At 35.9% G+C, this 14900-nt stretch overlaps 2 protein-coding genes across 3 annotated transcripts; one reads left to right on the forward strand and one right to left on the reverse strand.

The window, feature by feature from the left end:
• The first annotated feature begins 1203 nt into the window (after nt 1–1203).
• Nucleotides 1204–6262, forward strand: LOC7469365 (formin-like protein 1). The gene is made up of 4 exons (XM_002320521.4): nt 1204–3576; nt 3725–3918; nt 4409–4653; nt 5020–6262. Exons 1-4 carry the CDS (start codon nt 1526–1528, stop codon nt 5845–5847), a joined length of 3318 nt encoding a protein of 1105 aa, XP_002320557.2. The 5' UTR covers nt 1204–1525; the 3' UTR covers nt 5848–6262.
• Nucleotides 6263–6676: 414 nt separating this feature from the next.
• On the reverse strand, nt 6677–10015 carry LOC7469366 (acyl-coenzyme A thioesterase 2, chloroplastic). 2 transcript variants are annotated; one of them, XM_052446804.1, is made up of 5 exons: nt 9552–10015; nt 8783–8960; nt 7923–8374; nt 7361–7489; nt 6677–7169 (listed from the first exon to the last, which is right to left on the reverse strand). In XM_052446804.1, the coding sequence occupies exons 1-5, from the start codon at nt 9975–9977 to the stop codon at nt 7002–7004; spliced, it is 1353 nt and encodes a 450-aa protein (XP_052302764.1). In that variant the 5' UTR covers nt 9978–10015; the 3' UTR covers nt 6677–7001. The 2 variants fall into 2 exon arrangements, with proteins under 2 accessions (XP_052302764.1, XP_002321229.4); XM_002321193.4 differs by having other exon boundaries at nt 7923–8392.
• Nucleotides 10016–14900: the final 4885 nt, after the last annotated feature.

A 14900-nucleotide genomic window follows, 5' to 3' on the forward strand; every position in this document is an offset into this window, starting at 1 on the left:
TAGTTAAGGTGGAATGAAATTTGAAAAGAGTTTCAAATCTCATTCGAACGATCAATAACTATTATGTAGAAAACAAACATGATTTAATATAACATGCATTTTCTATGCGTTAATGTTAAATAAGAACATTATTGATGAAATGATATTAATTACATCAAGAAAATTGTCACTGAAACTACTAATGAATTTTCTAATATTTAGGAGGTTATGATACGTTGTTAAACGATGCACCTGATCTTCAAATATAAATTAATCAATTGTTGAATTGATAATAAATTAAATTATTTAATTGATTTAATTATATTTAATTATAATTATAATTTATATTTAGACCATCATATTAGGAACCTAACAAGTCACACACTTTAAGAACTATTAATCAGAAATTAAGTGAGATAATTCATAAAGTGTTATTTGATTGAAAATAATTTTAGAAATTAAGCACTAGAATGTATTTAATTCAAAGATTATAATTATAGTCTTGGAATAATCAAGTAGGAATTTGATTGATTAAATTTCTAAAATTATCCTTAAATAATATATGGATATTATTTAAGGAACAAATTAATATTTTACAAATTATAGTCAAGTTAGTCATGCATCTTATTTTTCAACTGTTGTTATCTATTAAATAGAAAAACTACATAAGTCATAAAATAAAAAACTAGCACTTTAAGTACAATAATCACCCTCTACTGAATAGGGATTTAGAAGATTTCTTAATAGTGGTTCGTGTGAATTATTGTTGGAGGTCGAACAATTAAACAGCTTGTGGTTTGCGACAAACTCATCTTTTAAAGAATTATTCAAAGTCAAAGAAGATCGGATCTTTAGGTAATAAATCCCTAAATAATTTTATATCTGTCTAGCAAGATGCTAGAGACCCTTAAATAATTTTATTTTATTATTTCTGCTGCGTGTATAATATTCAGAAACCCTAGCTTATCATGTGTTTGCTAAAAATTTAAAATTATTAATTTTTATATATTTTTAAATTATTTTAATGTGAGATATAAAATAAATTTTAAAAATTAAAAAAATATATCATTTAAATATATTTGTTAGCGAATATATATGTTTGATATGATGATGTTTTTGTGCTGAGAAGAAAATTGAGAGTAGAGTCTGATTACGTAGAAAAAAAGCACGCCGTAGAATTACACAACCCAATAAAAGAAGACCAAAAGAAAAGCAAACATATTTTTTTGTAGCTCATACGCAAATTGTCAAAGACTCAAGTCTCTCCCTTTTTCACTTCACTAATAGCAGTAGCAAATACCAGACAAACTCACCAGCAGAATCTTAGCTGGATGCACCACCTCCTCCACCTCCTCCTCCTTCTCCTCCACACTTTCCCTTCCTCTTCCTTTTCCTCTCTCATGATTCAACCCTTTCCCATTTTCCTTTCTCTCCCTCTCTCTTCCAACAAAGCAAACAGTCCCCACAAATCACACCCACAGCACATTTCTTTCCTCTTCTTCATCCTCCTCCCTGCTCTTGAAACATAGAGCCGAGACACCACAAAATGCCCACCTCTTTCCTCGCTTCCTCCTTCATCACTATATCACTCTTCCTCCTATCCTACGCACCCCTCCACTTATCCTCCTCCACCACCACTAACCGTCGGATTCTTCATCAACCATTCTTCCCACAGGACTCCATTCCTCCCACCGAACCCCCATCTCCTTCCCCACCTTCCCCACCATCGCCACCACCGCCACCATCCCAAATCCCATTTCCCACTCCCACCCCTAACCAATCCCCCTTTTTCCCTTCCTACCCTTCCCCTCCACCACCTCCGTCCCCTACCGCATTCGCATCTTTCCCAGCCAACATCTCCTCTCTCATCCTCCCTCAGTCCTCTAAACCCAAACCCACTTCCCAAAAACTCCTCGTCGTCGCCATCTCGGCTGTCATCTCCGCTCTCATTGTCTTGGGCATCATCGCCTTTTATTACGCTCGCCGCCGGAGAAACCAAACTAACTTCTCCGACAACAAGACTTATGGTGGATCCAGTAACAGTAACAGACTCCAAGTAACTGCAGATACGAGAGCAAGTAGCAACAGCCATAAACTAAGAACCTCTTCAACTAGTTCCGAGTTTCTTTACTTGGGAACTTTAGTAAATTCAAGGAGGTTAGATGAAAGCTCCAATGACAACACTAATGTCAGGTCTGATCATCATAAACTGGAGTCCCCGGAGCTCCGGCCCCTTCCACCGCTCAACAGGGATAATTCGAGGCAGAATTATGGAAGTGGCAATTTTGATAGGGATGGGAATGAAGAGGAGGAGGAAGAGGAGTTTTACTCACCGCGAGGATCTTCAGGCGGTAGAGAAAGCTCCAGCGGGTCTAGAAGAGGTTTTTCTGCTGCTGCTGCAGGTTTTGATGCAAAAAGTATTGAATCTTCGAGCTCGCATTCGTCTTCCACTTCAGCTTCTCCTGCTCGGTCTCATTCTCTCAGTATTTCTCCGCCAGTAAGTTTGAGTCCCAGACCAAAATCGCCGGAATCTGTTACTGTACTTGCTGCTCAATCGTTGCCACCACCATCGCCATCAATAATGGATGCTCATAATGAGAGGGAATCTTCTTCATCATCTTGTGCTTCATCTCCATATGCTTCGCCTAAAATTACACTAAATTTGGAAAGAAATGTACTGTCTTCGGCTTCTACTTCTCCTAGAGTGTTGAATGATTTGGATCGAAACAATGTGATTATGCGGTCTCCATCTTTATCTCCAGCTAGAATATTGAATAGCAATTTGGCCCAAAATAGACCTTCTAGCTCACCTTCTTCTGTTTCAACTTCACCTGATAGAGTACTGAACGATTTGGCTCGATTTAATGTGAATTCTCCATCGTTGTCCTCTGTTTCTTCATCACCTGATAGAGATTTGGAAAGGACCCCATCACCGAAAATATCAATTGATTTGGATCGAACTGCGCAGTCTCCTTCACTGTCTGTTGCTTCTTCACCAGAAAGAGGTTTCGAGAAGAGCCTACCTACATCTCCAATAGTTTCAAATGTTTTTGATCGAATTGAGATGTCTCCTTCATTGTCTGTAGCTAAGAGCACATTTTCATCTCCCAGAATCTCGAATGTTTCAGATCATACTAGGATGTCTCCCACATTATTGTCTTCACCTTCTTCTTCGCCGGATAGAAAGAGCCCAGATGTATCACCAACAATGACTTCTAGTGTTTTGGGTCTAAATGCAAGAATTAGTAATGTTTTCGAGCAGCTTATGTCAGTTCCGCCTCCTCCGCCCCCGCCCCCGCCTCCGCCTCCGCCAATGCTGCTACCGCGAAGACAATGGGAATCTCCCAGTGTTAATGCATTATCAACACCAACTGACCAGCCAATTTCAAAGCCTCCAGCGCTTATACCACCCTCAAGGCCTTTTGTATTACAAAGCACAACCAATGTATCGCCAATTGAGTTGCCACCTAGTTCTAAAACAATGGAGGATGCCGAGGAAACTCCTAAACCAAAGTTAAAGCCCTTGCATTGGGATAAAGTTAGAGCAAGCTCTGATCGTGAAATGGTGTGGGATCATCTGAGGTCCAGTTCTTTTAAGTAAGACTCTGAACCCTCTGTTACCTATTTACTTGTAATCTATGTTTTCGTGCTCTTTTTTTTAGTAAAATAGGTCTAAATTTCTAGTTCAAATATGGATTATATTCTCTTCTCTCCTGAATAATTGGTTGAATTGGATATTCCGCAGATTGAACGAGGAAATGATTGAGACATTGTTCGTCGTCAATACGCCAAAACCAAAGCCAGCCACTCCTCATTCAGTTAGCCTAACACCCAACCAAGAAAATAGGGTACTTGATCCCAAAAAGGCGCAGAACATTGCAATTTTGCTCCGGGCACTCAATGTGACAATTGAGGAAGTTTGTGAAGGCCTTTTAGAAGGTAAATGTCCATTAATATAGTAGACATGGTCCAAGTGTCTTGTTTTATTTCATGTCTTGGGGTTCTGTCTGGGGAATGAATTCTTGGCTTATTTCTTTGTTGCTTGAAAATAACCATTCTAGGCTTTTTTTTTTTTAACATATTTGACCCGCTGATGAACCAGTATTTTATTGTTGAGGTCTCTTTTCATCATTGCTTAACTTTACTGAAAGATCTTCGGTTGCTTCTGGCCTTTGGACGTACACAATGCATTTATTTTTTACGAGCCAGCCTGCGTTCGATTACCTTTGACATCTTGAGATCTGCTAACTTATGGAGAACTCCTAATTCACTAAATGCCTCATCTTGCCATTTTGTGTTGGATTTGTTACTTCCATCATCCACTACTGCTTCTCTCAGGCCCTTTTAATTTGTATGATGAGCGTGCAGTGACATGCCCAATTATTTATTACTGATCCCGCAACTAAAGCAAGTCCCACTTGTTATGCAGGAAATGTTGATGCTCTAGGAACTGAACTTCTAGAAAGTTTATTGAAGATGGCACCTACCAAAGAAGAGGAGCGTAAATTGAAAGAATACAAAGATGATTCTCCAACCAAGCTTGGTCATGCTGAGAAATTCCTGAAGGCAGTGATTGATGTACCTTTTGCATTTAAACGAGTGGATGCAATGCTTTACGTAGCCAATTTTGAGTCCGAGGTTGAATACCTCAAAAGGTCCTTTGAAACTCTGGAGGTAAATGGAGTCTTCTAATCCTTTTCCTTTGATTCTTTGTTGCTTCTTTTTGGTTGTGGTATAATTGTGGTCATCAAGCCTACAATTTATGTACTTGTACATTCCTCAACACCTAAAAACATTTAGTAGCCATTTGGCTCTGCAATTCTCGAGATAGCTGCTCAAACTTATTATGGATGATTGTTGAATGGCCCAAAGGTGCTACCTTGTCAGCTCTCCAATAGAAAATTCTGTGCGCTTAGCAACCACCAGTCCTTGTGCTTCTTTCTTTCTAAATTAATCCATGTGATTTCTTGTCATTATTGTTTGGTGTTGGTGGATCTGAGATGTCACTGCCCAAGTCTCATTGTTTTTTCCTTTTTACAGGCAGCCTGTGAAGAACTGAGAAATAGCAGGATGTTTTTGAAACTTTTAGAAGCTGTGCTCAAGACAGGAAACCGCATGAATGTTGGCACTAACCGTGGTGATGCCCATGCCTTCAAGCTTGACACGCTCCTTAAGCTTGTTGATGTCAAGGGTGCAGATGGAAAGACCACACTCTTGCATTTTGTTGTACAGGAAATTATAAGAACCGAAGGTGCTCGTCTCTCTGGGACCAACAACACTCCAAACTCCACTTCCAGTGAAGATGCCAAGTGTAGGAAGCTCGGCCTGCAAGTTGTTTCTGGTCTGAGTTCAGAGCTCGGTGATGTGAAGAAAGCAGCTGCTATGGATTCTGATGTACTTAGCAGTGATGTCTCCAAGCTTTCTAGAGGGATTGAGAATATCAGCGAGGTGGTGCGATTAAATGAAACATTGGGAATGGTGGAAAGCTGTCAGAGATTTTCAGAGTCAATGACGAGGTTCATGAAAATGGCCGAGGGGGAGCTTATAAGGATTCAAGCCCAAGAAAGTGTTGCTTTGTCACTAGTAAAGGAGATCACGGAATACTTCCATGGTAATTCAGCCAAGGAAGAGGCTCACCCCTTCCGAATCTTCATGGTGGTCAGAGACTTTCTTAGTGTTCTTGATCGTGTGTGCAAAGAAGTTGGTATGATAAATGAGCGAACAGTTGTTAGTTCTGCCCATAAATTTCCAGTTCCTGTTAATCCAATGCTTCCAGTTCCTGTAAATCCAACGCTGCCACAGGTTTTTTCTGGATCCAATGCAAGGAAGCAGTGTGATTCCTCCGATGATGAGAGTGCATCTCCTTAATATTTGTGGCTCTTGTTCATATCAGGGTAAACTTATTGTTGCACCTAGCCAGAAAATGTCTAAGGTGGGTGAATTGGGCAGGTTGGGGTTCTCATGGGTTGGCATCTGGCTTGCCAGATTTCTGTAATTTATTTTTCTTCAATATTTGTATAAATCCATGACAAAGATTTTGTAATTTGCTTTTGTCATATAGATAGTATACGACGAGGTTTTCTTTGGGTGAAGTAGGGCAATATGCTGGCTTGACTCGCAGTCGACAATGGCAATGTCGTCACGTAAGCCTGTCGAAAACTTCAATTATAGGAAAGCTAAGCTGTTCAGTTATGCAAGTCATGAGCATAGGATGTATTCCTGTTGTATACATTAGAACAATCTGTACTGTACCTAATTAGTAATTGTTGTCTTTTTTTTGAAATTTTAATCTCATCGTATGTTTGGCAAAAGCATTATATTTATTTCAAATCTCATACAGAACTAACTAGCACTCACGGACCTTGAGAATGACTGGTGTTAACAGCTTACCCTCCCATGGAGCTTCTGTACTCGGTTTTGGTGTGCGAAACCTGAAATATCTTTCAACAACATTCCACCACCTCACCTTCGCTGCTGCCACCACCACTACAACCATAGCCACCACATCATCAATACCCTATTCATCACCACAACCACAACTATCTCACCATCAATTTACTGCTACCACCGTAATTTTCATATCAATGCTAACTGTCGTAAATTGACAGCTACAATATTCTGAAGTTAGAACCATATTTCCATGCAATTACTATCGCATTTTCTTTCCCCGTCCAAATAATTAACAGTTAAAGCAATATTAAATTAGGAAGGGGGGCATTTTTTATTTTCCAGTGAAGGCACTGAAACATAAATGTATTTCAAAATATATAAAATAAAGGTGACTAAATTTCACCCCAGGAATTCGTATCCTAGTGATAAGGAAACTATATTTATCAGGAATTCTTTTTCCATGGTAATACTCCTGAATTCATGGATGAGTGGGCTCACCAAGATTGACTAGTTTTTACAACAAGTGAGATTGATGATCCCTCCAATGCGTGGAACTGGACACCAGTCGAGTGGATATAGAGCTATGCCAACTATCTTCGCTTCTTATTGTCTTTAATTTGTAATATACATTCCTATTTGCTTTTGCCTTCGCCAGATTGCATGGACTCTGCATCCATGTGCTCTAAAATACGGCGCGCTTCTTCCTCTGTTGCAGGAACCACTTTCCGGATCCTAAATCCATTATTTGTGGCTTTTGCCTCTGGACGTGCAGTGAAAGTGAAGTAAAATGTATTCGATACCTGTTTCAAATATGGCCAAGGCAAATAGAAGCACACAATTAAAAAGATAGGAAATATGTGAGGGAAGTTTCATGTTAATTTGAGCTTCAAATCCATACTTTAAAAGTTCTAGACAGTGACCCTTTTCAAGGACTAGCAATTACTCTGAAAGCATTTTCTGTTGTATGAAAGAAAGGAATATGGGCACTTACCTCACTGGACCTCAATTCAGGCCTGGTAACATGGGCAACAACTTCAATGTTGATCAGAGGCTTTTCTGAGTTTTCATGTTCCGTGTAAAGAACACAGGATTTGATGCGCAGGAAGTCTCCAACATCAACCTGTTCACCAAACAAATTTTCTTGATGTAAACTATGACTCCAAATTGATTGCATGGACCATGGAGACTGCAGTTCACATGCACAACTTCTGTAGTTGATATACCTATGAATTCTCTCTCTCTCTCAGAGGTATCACACACACACACACACACACACATACACACACTCTTTTAATCACAACCTGTGCAAAGAAATCACCATCTGCAGTTTAAATTTCAAATACAATGTAGTAGTTGAATTGGATGGTTGAACTTCAAGACATTTATATGAGCAAATCACGTCTTAGCTTCACACAAAAATTTAAACTCAGTCAACGATGTAAGTAGATGGTACTTGGGGGAGGTCTAGAGCAGTTGCTTATATTTCATTTTGAGACATAATCAGAATGAAGTAAAAGCTTATGACCAGTGAAAGAAAACATGCTGGTACTCACAGGTCTTAAGAAATCAACATGATCAACTTCAAGAAAGTAAGGAACCAATCCAGCAAAGGCATAAGCAGTTGAGAAAGCCAACTCAAAAGCCCGATGCATCAAAAACCCTCCAAAGATTCGACCATGTATGTTCCTTTGCTGTGGCTGGCAAATTAAAGAGTTTTCAAGGCATGTATCCCTTAGAAGAATGCTGTTTCTGTCCGCTAAGGCTGGCATGTCACAGAAGATTCGTCCCTCAGCCAACAATGCTTCAAGTCTATTTGCCTCCCCATTCTGAATTTCCTTCCTTTTTTCTACACTCTTCCTCTTTCTGAGCTTGCTCCTTGCTTCAGCTTCTTCAAAAAGTAACCTTTCCTTCTCTGTTTCAGGCGACAGCCTATTCACTGGAGCAGCTTTCCCAGTCTTAGAGTCACGGGCCACAAATATGAAGTTGGCTGTCAAAGCTACGGAGTCTGAAGTGTCAGAGCCCTCTGCAAAACAAATTTAGTTACCGTGATTAAGAAATATAAAGACAACGCAAAAAAAGAGCCATTTGATTGGATTTTGAACAATATATTTGGTTAGCCAGATATTAAAACTTCCATGTAGTTTGAGATAATAGAAAATAATTGCCATCCTGCTTACATTTCTTCATTCACTTCTTCAAAATGTATGTTGAAGCATTCAGATTGAAAGAATCACACAAGACATCTTACAGCAACAATAAGATTCTTACTAATAGTATAACTAAAGGGCTTAACACTCAAACCCACTTGAGAACACTCCATCAGGATCAGTTCTGTCTTGCCTTTTTATTTCGACTCTCTTAAAGTCAAGGAACACTATATCTTAAAGCTAAAGTTGGTACCAGAATAAAGTACCTTTTGTGGACTGCATGACCTCCAGTTGAATATCAATTGATGACCGACCAACCCATATGGCAGAACCAACTATTTTAAGATCGACGTCAACACTAATTGGCTTCTTCAGGACAATCTTATCCACGGAAGCAGTCACCAGCAGCAGTGGCCTTGCTGTGCTATCATCGTCGGAACAGTGCTAATACAACAACAAACATTCAATCACAAATCACAAATAGAAAGGAAGATGCATGTGAATTGTATACTGCAATGATAATTCCATCCAAATTACATGAACTAGCATTACATTTCAAAATATTCAATCATTGTCGAGAAACACTCAACTAACAGACGTAATCATCCAAAAATATATGTAGTTGGGGATTCCACATCAAATTTCTTTACGCATCAAAAACAGGCATACAGAAGATTAAAAAAAAAAGCCAACAAACCAAGAATATGATACAGTCCATTATCCATTTCCCATGTCATAGTATTAAAGACAACCAATTTAACCACAACATTGCTAACTTTAAAATTATTATTATTATTTATTTAACGGCAAGAGGTATCCTCAACATAGCTTACTCCTCAACCGATATATATATATATATATAAGATTAGGCATTAATCTTGCCTTGAGACCACAGACAAAGAAAAAAGTCGGAGCTTTCATTACAACCTAATCCACCTATTATTCCAGAACAATTCAAAAAACTAACTTTGAATCACTACACAGATAAATTCATTTAAAAGAAGAAGAAATAAGAAAAAGAAAGAAAGGGAGTACCTTGACAGAGATGGTGCCAGCCAAAGCATCAAGATCCTCAAGCAGTTTACCAATCCTAACCTCATTCCAAGGATCCCTATACTGCTCTCTTAAAATATAATCAGTAGAAAAACCATACAAGATTCTAGTACGGCTTTGTTTTGGAGTTTTAGTCAACAATTCACTCTGTGGAGTTGCATCTTCAGGTGGGTCAAGAAGTCTTTCTAAGGTCTTGGACCTTGTTTCCCACAGAGCATTGGTTACTGGTGAATGGTACATTCCTGGCCATAAAGCTATGGGCTTTCGTGTGTGGCCGTTGACGCAAGCAAGGGAGTTGTTGTTGTCAAAGGGGTTGGTCAATGTGGAGACTACAGGGATGGTTCTTGGAGAGGAGGAATTGAATTCCATTTCCTTCTCCAAATTTTGGGAACTGGATTCCTCCTTCATATATCAGAGATGAAGAAAGAAAGGAAAGTTTGCTTTGGAATTGGGTGTTGATTTGGTAAATAAAACAATTGTTTTTCAGCTTTGTGGGCCCCTTCACTTCCATAAATGTGGGAATTGCATTCTCATGTTTGCATATTTATTTTAGTTAATGTGTTCAAGTTATAAGTATGCCTTGCAGTCTAGATGATCAGCTGTATCGGCTTTCATCTGAGAGACCCGGTTTCAAGACCCAACAAAGGAACTCTTTTGTGTATTTTCCCCCCCGTATAATTCAGTCCTTGTCGTTTTGACAAGAAAAAAAATAGTCTCATGGTTTCAGAAAATGTACTTTAATCCCCATAGTTTTTAATATCTTTATAATTTAGTCCTTTCATCTATTTCACGTTTCTTAGAAATTTATTTATTTCTATTTTTGGAAAACAGAGGGAGATAAGATGGGAAAAAATGTATAATTGAAAATAAAAAAATAAGTTGACAATCATCAACCTTAGCTAAAGGATTATTTAATTATTTTTGAATTTTGATACCTAAAAATTAAGTACTTAGCTTTATTAAACTAAAAAGAATTTCCTTCTAAAATCAATTTTTCATGGATATGATCTATTTATCTATTTATTATTATGGATTGTATGTATTTTTAAAATGCAAAGAATTTTTTTAATCAAAATATATATAATTGTATTTTGAGATTTTCAAAATAATAAGACTGTTTTATCAAATTATATATTTATTTACGTAATATCTTTATATTAAATATTACACATTTGCATCAATTTAAAAATAAAATAAAATAAATGTAATTGTTGGGAGAGTGCAGTACAGGTTGAGGATGCATACAACATAAATAAATTACATGGTCATATACATTTATGTATTATGGATTTCAATTTTGCTGCTCAGCTGCCTTGTTTATTCCAATCCAATCTGTCAACAACAACTATATATCAATTTACTCTTCTACAGGAGGATCTACCCAACGACATTTATCTTTAATTAGCTGGACGATGGGCCACCATTTTTTTTAAAAAAAATTAAATGCAAAATTCAAAAATATTTTAATGAGTGAGAGATGAAGAAACCAAACTATATCTTTGATGAAAATGAAAACTCAATTACATCCTTGAAGGACCTAAATGTAACAGTCTCAAACTTGTAAACTCAAATTATATGACATATATTCGTAGTTATCAAATTTTTTTTTATCTATATATTTTCTTGAAATTTCGGTAGAGTTTCCTTTGTATTTTTTAGATACCAAGTTATCGACTCAATCATTTCTCAACCTGTAACATCAATCACAATATCCGTCCCATCATTTGGACTTTCAAAACTCAAGCATGTTTCAATATCTCAATTCTATTTTCTATAGAACACTATGATAAAAGATAACAAATTCATAACATGCATTGTCTCTTTCTCTCTCTTTTTTTTTAAAGGTATTTGAGCTCAAAAATATATATACAACCAACCATAATTCAACTTAATAATAATAACATTATAAATTACATCATACACAAGATAATAAGTTAAACATTATAATTTTTCGATATGAAAGTATATTACAACAAAATATTAGTTCTTCCAATTACATTAATCACATAACAAAATTATTCATCCAAACATCTACTTTCCAGATCGAGGGTGTGATGTACCTAAAAAACATAATCGCATTAAACATGATTAAAATTGCACATTTCAATAAGTAATTGATTAAGGACTAACTATTCATGTACATTAAAGTGATTTTCATATCATCGAATAAATTGTCTTATTTTCTTTTTGAAATTTCTAATTTCATAAATTCTCTTCTAGACATAGAGATAAATCTACTGAGATAAAAATATCAAGAGTATCTCTCACAAACCCGCATATTTAACTTCAAAACAAAGTTTTACAATTAATCTATTTTACATCGAGTGATTATCCCATTAATTCGTAAGTTAATTTTCTTAACACGACCATTTAACTAGGCATTAATTCCAGGAAATAATCTTCAATGCTTGCCCATTCAACATGACATTATTTCTAGTAAGTAGGAAATAATTTTTCAAGGCTTGCCCATTCAACATGGCATTATTTCCAGTAACCAACACTAAAATTTCAATCTATAAAAATTTCTTCTACAATAAAAAAAAATATAAACTAATTAATTACTCCAAGGTGTCGAACACTTACCTAGTGTCTGTGCACATGAAGAGGTCCTTTGTTGCTGATTAGGTCCTGCGGCTTCCTCTGTACCAACAAAATTTACTTTGTCATTGTTCATTCATTTGAACCGGTAAAATTCTAATACCCATTACATATTCTTTGATTAAATTCAATACCCTTAATTAAGCTTAATTAACTTTTAATTCGAGGAGGATAAAACCTTCATTTTGAATCATTTACTTATTTTTTCATAAAAGTCCCTATTCAATTTAACCTATCAACATCAATTGTCTTTAATTTGGCAAGATTTCTCAATAATATTATTAGAACTCCATTCTCTAATTTTTCTTCTCCATTTAGCCCAAAATAACCTAGGGAAGGAAGTGAAGATTTTTCTTCTCTTTGAAAAATTCTTACTCCATTCATATAATAACACTTATAAACCCTTATCTTCCCATATTTTCCAAATAATTGTATTAAAACCTCAAATCCCCTAAATTATTCATCTTTTGGCCAAATATTCAATTAAAATAGGGAAAAATAAATTTTGTTTCTTTTATTTAAAATTAAACACTTGCCCAATCATAATTCATGCTTTCTAACATGGTTCAAACATAATATGCATTATTCCCATAAATAATAACATAAATCCACAACTTCACATAATCATAACTTTGCATAATCATTCATCAAACATAAAATTAGAGGAATTAATCATTTGGAGCATGTTATTTACCTCACTTTGATAAGGATTTAAGGAAAGAATGCAAGAAAAATCAAGTTTTCTTCCCCTCCCTCTTCAAACCCTAGCTTGAAATCTTTCCTCCAATGCACTCACCACCTTAAAATCACCCCCTCTTGATGTTTAATTAAGGTAATCACTCTAATTACTCACTTTAATTAGTGAAATCACTGAGAATTGAAGTAGAAAAATCACACAATTCTTCCCCCTCTCTTTGTTTCAAGCTCACGGCCAAAAGAGAAAAAGATGGAGCATTTATAGTCTCACTTTTACCTATTTACACATTGGCCCTAATTTCTTCTCATTTCTATTTTTGTCACTCAACTCTTTTTTTTACTTAATTTACACCATAATATCTTATATTTTATTCTATTATATCCAATTACAATACTTAAATCCTTTTATTTAATCTATTCGGTACTTTATTTATTTTACTCAGATTATAATTTAGCGGTTTTTCACACTAAATGTGAAGGATAATGTAGATTCAAGGTTTACTTAAGTGAATATCAGATAAATTTGCATAAAAATTAAGTTTGAGGACTTAATTAGACTATTAATAGACTAATTTGATAATCATGGACCTAATTAAAGATTTAATTTAGTTTAAGAATTGATTTGGGCCAATACTAAAAGAATTAATTAAGTGTAAGGACTTAATTAGATTTCTAGTGGGTCAAATTAATTTTATTAACGATTTAATTGGTGAAAAAACTAAATTTAGAAGCCTAATTTGAGTTTTATTGAGAAGATTGGAGTTTTAGAGGACCAAATCTAATCTCTACAAGCTTAATCAGATTCAATCAGGGGTGAAATTGCAACAAAATCGAAGTTTAAAGGTCAATTAAAGGTGAAGTTGAAGAATTTCAAGACCAATGATTTCTTTGCAAAAGATAATCGAATATAGGGGCTAAAATTGAATAAAATAGGGGTCGAATTGAAAGAATTAAAAATTTAAAGGGGAAAGTAAGGATGTAATTGAAAATATCCAAGATTAAGGACCATGTTGAAAAAATGCTAAAATTAGAGGGTCCTTTTGAAACATCACGGGGGTGAAATAGAAATGATTTCTAAAAATCAGAATCAATTGCGTGTTTAATTGAATAAATTCAAAAGATTGAGAGCTAAAATTAAAAAAAAAATTAAAACCTTAATTAACACAGGGTTACAAAAACGACATTGTTTCATTCATATGAAATGGTGCGTTTTGACCAAAATAATCTATTTTATTTCAAAATGACGTCGTTTTTATGTAATCATAGACAAAAAAAAGGTTTGATGAGTTCTCGTCTGGTCATTGTTGATCTCCTCCCCCCCAAAAGGCCTCGAGAAAGCCTGACTATGTTGTCATCTTCCAAGCCTAAAACCTCTGTCATCTCTCTCTCATACAGGACAAGAAACATACCCCTTCACATCTTGTTTGTTGTACTTTTACCTAGACAAAACAAGGGGTTGCTACGAAGAGCTAAGACCTACACCCCAACCAGCTATGTTTGCCACAAAATAACAAAAATAGCTGGTTTACTCCCCTTATCAACTCTCAAACACTGCAAAGGCTGATCCTCAGCCTCAATGGATGGTTGGGATCCATTTTTCGATATCAAATGTTCAGCTCGTGGCCTCTGGATAACCCTCCATTGCCCTTTAAAAACTCGTGCCAAAAACTATATTGGAGGAGGAAAAACCTGGAAATAAACGCTCCCACACTACAAAACCCAAAAAAAACCTTAACCAAACCATTAACCAGCTAAGAAAAACAATAAGAAAACCTTTGATAGGCCACCATTACAAGTCTAAACCATTAATAATGTTTATGCATATAGGATGCAAATTTTGCTTGCTGATTTGGCCTTAATTACTGTTTTGCTCGTAATTTTTTATTTCTTGTTATTTTGATGGTTCAAACAAGTTGTTTTAAGCATGCTTGAGTTATGATTGCAAGTTTTAGATTGTTTTCTAGGCTCTTTAAGTCTTTTTCTGGGTTTGGGCTCTATCGAGTTTTCCGGGTTCCTCAGTTGAAGATTATCTTAAGT

This window comes from Populus trichocarpa, chromosome 14 (genome assembly GCF_000002775.5).
Source record: "Populus trichocarpa isolate Nisqually-1 chromosome 14, P.trichocarpa_v4.1, whole genome shotgun sequence".
NCBI lineage: Eukaryota > Viridiplantae > Streptophyta > Magnoliopsida > Malpighiales > Salicaceae > Populus > Populus trichocarpa.